Below are 2,500 nucleotides of genomic sequence, written 5' to 3'. Positions count from 1 at the left end.
AGCCGTTCAAAGAGCTGCCCGTAATTTAAATCTGGGGGGGAGGCACTGTGTTCCTCTCTGAGGTTCATCCTGAAAAGAGGAGAAATCCAGAGTTGCGAAATCACGTGCAGTAATTTGAATGTTAAGTAGAGCTGTGATCTTAGGCTTGGCTCTGCGCTTAAGCTTTAGAGGGTTTCCAAGTGGAACTTGGGCTGGAATTGGAGGGGAAAGATAGAGTCCTACCCACTGAAACATTTGCGGTTCTCCGAAGATGATGTAAATTGAAGTGAAACATTTGGTGATGTCTTCCCTCGAATGGAAGTGTATGGTTATTACAAGTCATAAAGCTTTTGAAAGCTCGCATTAAAGCTTCTATCACCTGTCAGCTGCATTTGCATGAAATCAATAGGAGTTGGCCATCTATCTTTTCTGATCACCTTTCATCAGACCAGATTCATTAAGTCAAACAGTCATGGTGATTAGCTGGAAAATAGGAGAAACCTTGACACGTTACAAATGCACCCAGTGCCACTTTTTTGTTCTCTAATCAAGAAATGTAATACTTTATTTAATCCTTTTTTAAGCAAGTCATTTTGTGAGGCTATACCGGCGGCTCATCTGTCCCAACACACTAGGCTTTTGCTTGACACACTTGTATGGGCCCAGGCAAAGACATGACAAATTGTCCCCAAAGTCAATGCTGACAGCTTCTGATGATTAATGGTCTGATTATGAAGTGGTTTTACACATATAGAATTTACATCACAGAGAGTTAGAAATTTTGCCATGTCACATACGCCAAGGCATTTTGAAGAGCTTTACTATTTGCAAAGAAAAAGGAGGGCAAAATCCCAGCAAAAGCCATGTCATGTAAAATCAATACATCGGATCAATGCTTTATTAACAAGAAAATGTCTTACTTCACATTCCTATGTGGACCTTTGTCTCCGGGATGCATGATGGAATGTCAAATCATATTGCAGTCTTCAACTTTCTGTCGTGTTATTGAGTGCATGCGTGTGAGCCTCCTCGCATTGATTACAAGATGTACTGCGCGTGTTTACACAAATAATTGAAGCACTTGATAATAATGTCGGCCAATTATTTCAGATAACATTTTCAAATGTTACGTTGCCACTCTCCTCCAGTAAGTTGTAGCCTTTGTGTCCGCTCGCGCTCCGCAAACCTGCTGAGTTGTACGGTGTTAATCATCAAATTACATGCTGACTAATGAGTGATGGCCTAAATTGCAGGCTGAGTAATGAATAGATGGAGGCAGTTCTTATTAGTCTCAGAAAACCCATTGATTTATGTAGCGCCATGCACCATGGAGTTACTCTGCTGAAAACGATATCTACATCAAGAAGTAATATACTCTAATAAGTATTTTCATCTTAACTCTAGTCCTTGGGCCTCCAGGCTCAGTTTTTGTTTGAGTCAGGCAGAGCTATAATAAAGCCCTATGACTCCTTATAAAGCTTGTTAAACACAATGTGTGCAGTCTAACTGAGTCAGGATCATGATTCATGCACTGTACACAGCAGCATGTGCTGCTGATTTATGACCAAGCACAGTTCATAGTCAAAATTACAATTTGAGGGATAAAAAGATTAATTACTATTTGTGGCCTGCAATTTCATGAGGCTAGTGGATTGCAGCTGTAGAATGATAGTGCTCTACATCAGTTTGTAGTCAGCCATTCACAGATTATTAAAGCTTTGCAAGATTAAGTGCTCCTCCTGCCTGGTTTGTGCTCAGGCAATATGCTAGACAAAAAAGGACCACAGGGATAAATCTGAAGCTAGCAATAGCTGGACATATGTCATAATTGCCAGTTTCCCATAAATCCACAGCCAGTATAGAAAGCAGCCCATGATGCAGACATCATATCATGACTGTAGTGATTGCTATATATGGCCTCAAGACCTGTAACTTTGTTACCGTGCTACCATTTTCGCAATGTATTGGATAACCCTTTGACTATTTTCCAGTCTAATTATAAATAGAAGTAATCATTGCTTTGTGAAGAAGAAGAAAAAAAATAATAAAAAAAACCCCCTTCCTCAGGACAGGTTGTAAAATGAGGTTTGCAGCTGTGATAAGGTTTGGAAGAAAATTGCTCATTGCGTGTAAATTTGTGCTCACGAACAGTTGTTGAGAGATGTATCTTTATTAATATACGCTGCTTAAATTGACTCATCTGTTTATGTTCTAGCGCTTAATGAACCAACCATAGATTATGGCTTTCAGAGGTTGCAGAAAGTTATCCCACGACATCCAGGTGATCCCGAAAGGTTACCAAAGGTTAGTAAAGAGTCAAAAAGCATTTGTGTTTTTTTTCTAATGTAATAGATGATGCTAAGTGATGCCATGTACCGCTTATCACTTGTAAAACAATGCCACATAAGAACTCCAACTTCTTAGGTGGGTATGTCAAGCTACAAAATCCAGCAACCTTCATTCTTAAATTTGACCTGTTTTCCACATTAATTCCTTGCCATTAAGTTAATCGACAATTTTT

The 2,500-nt window shown here is 39.4% G+C and overlaps 1 protein-coding gene across 12 annotated transcripts in view; it reads left to right on the top strand.

Moving 5' to 3' along the window:
* EBF3 (EBF transcription factor 3) overlaps positions 1–2,500 on the top strand; it is a 128,378-nt gene that overhangs the window by 110,088 nt on the left and 15,790 nt on the right. For all 12 annotated transcript variants that reach the window (XM_074159043.1, XM_074159045.1, XM_074159039.1 and 9 more), the window contains one exon: positions 2,195–2,283. In XM_074159043.1, coding sequence (XP_074015144.1) covers positions 2,195–2,283 — 89 coding nt within the window. The remainder of the gene's footprint in view (positions 1–2,194; positions 2,284–2,500) is intronic.

The sequence above is a fragment of the Numenius arquata genome, chromosome 15, assembly GCF_964106895.1.
Source record: "Numenius arquata chromosome 15, bNumArq3.hap1.1, whole genome shotgun sequence".
Lineage (NCBI taxonomy): Eukaryota > Metazoa > Chordata > Aves > Charadriiformes > Scolopacidae > Numenius > Numenius arquata.
This window is presented reverse-complemented; position numbering and strand designations above follow the sequence as displayed.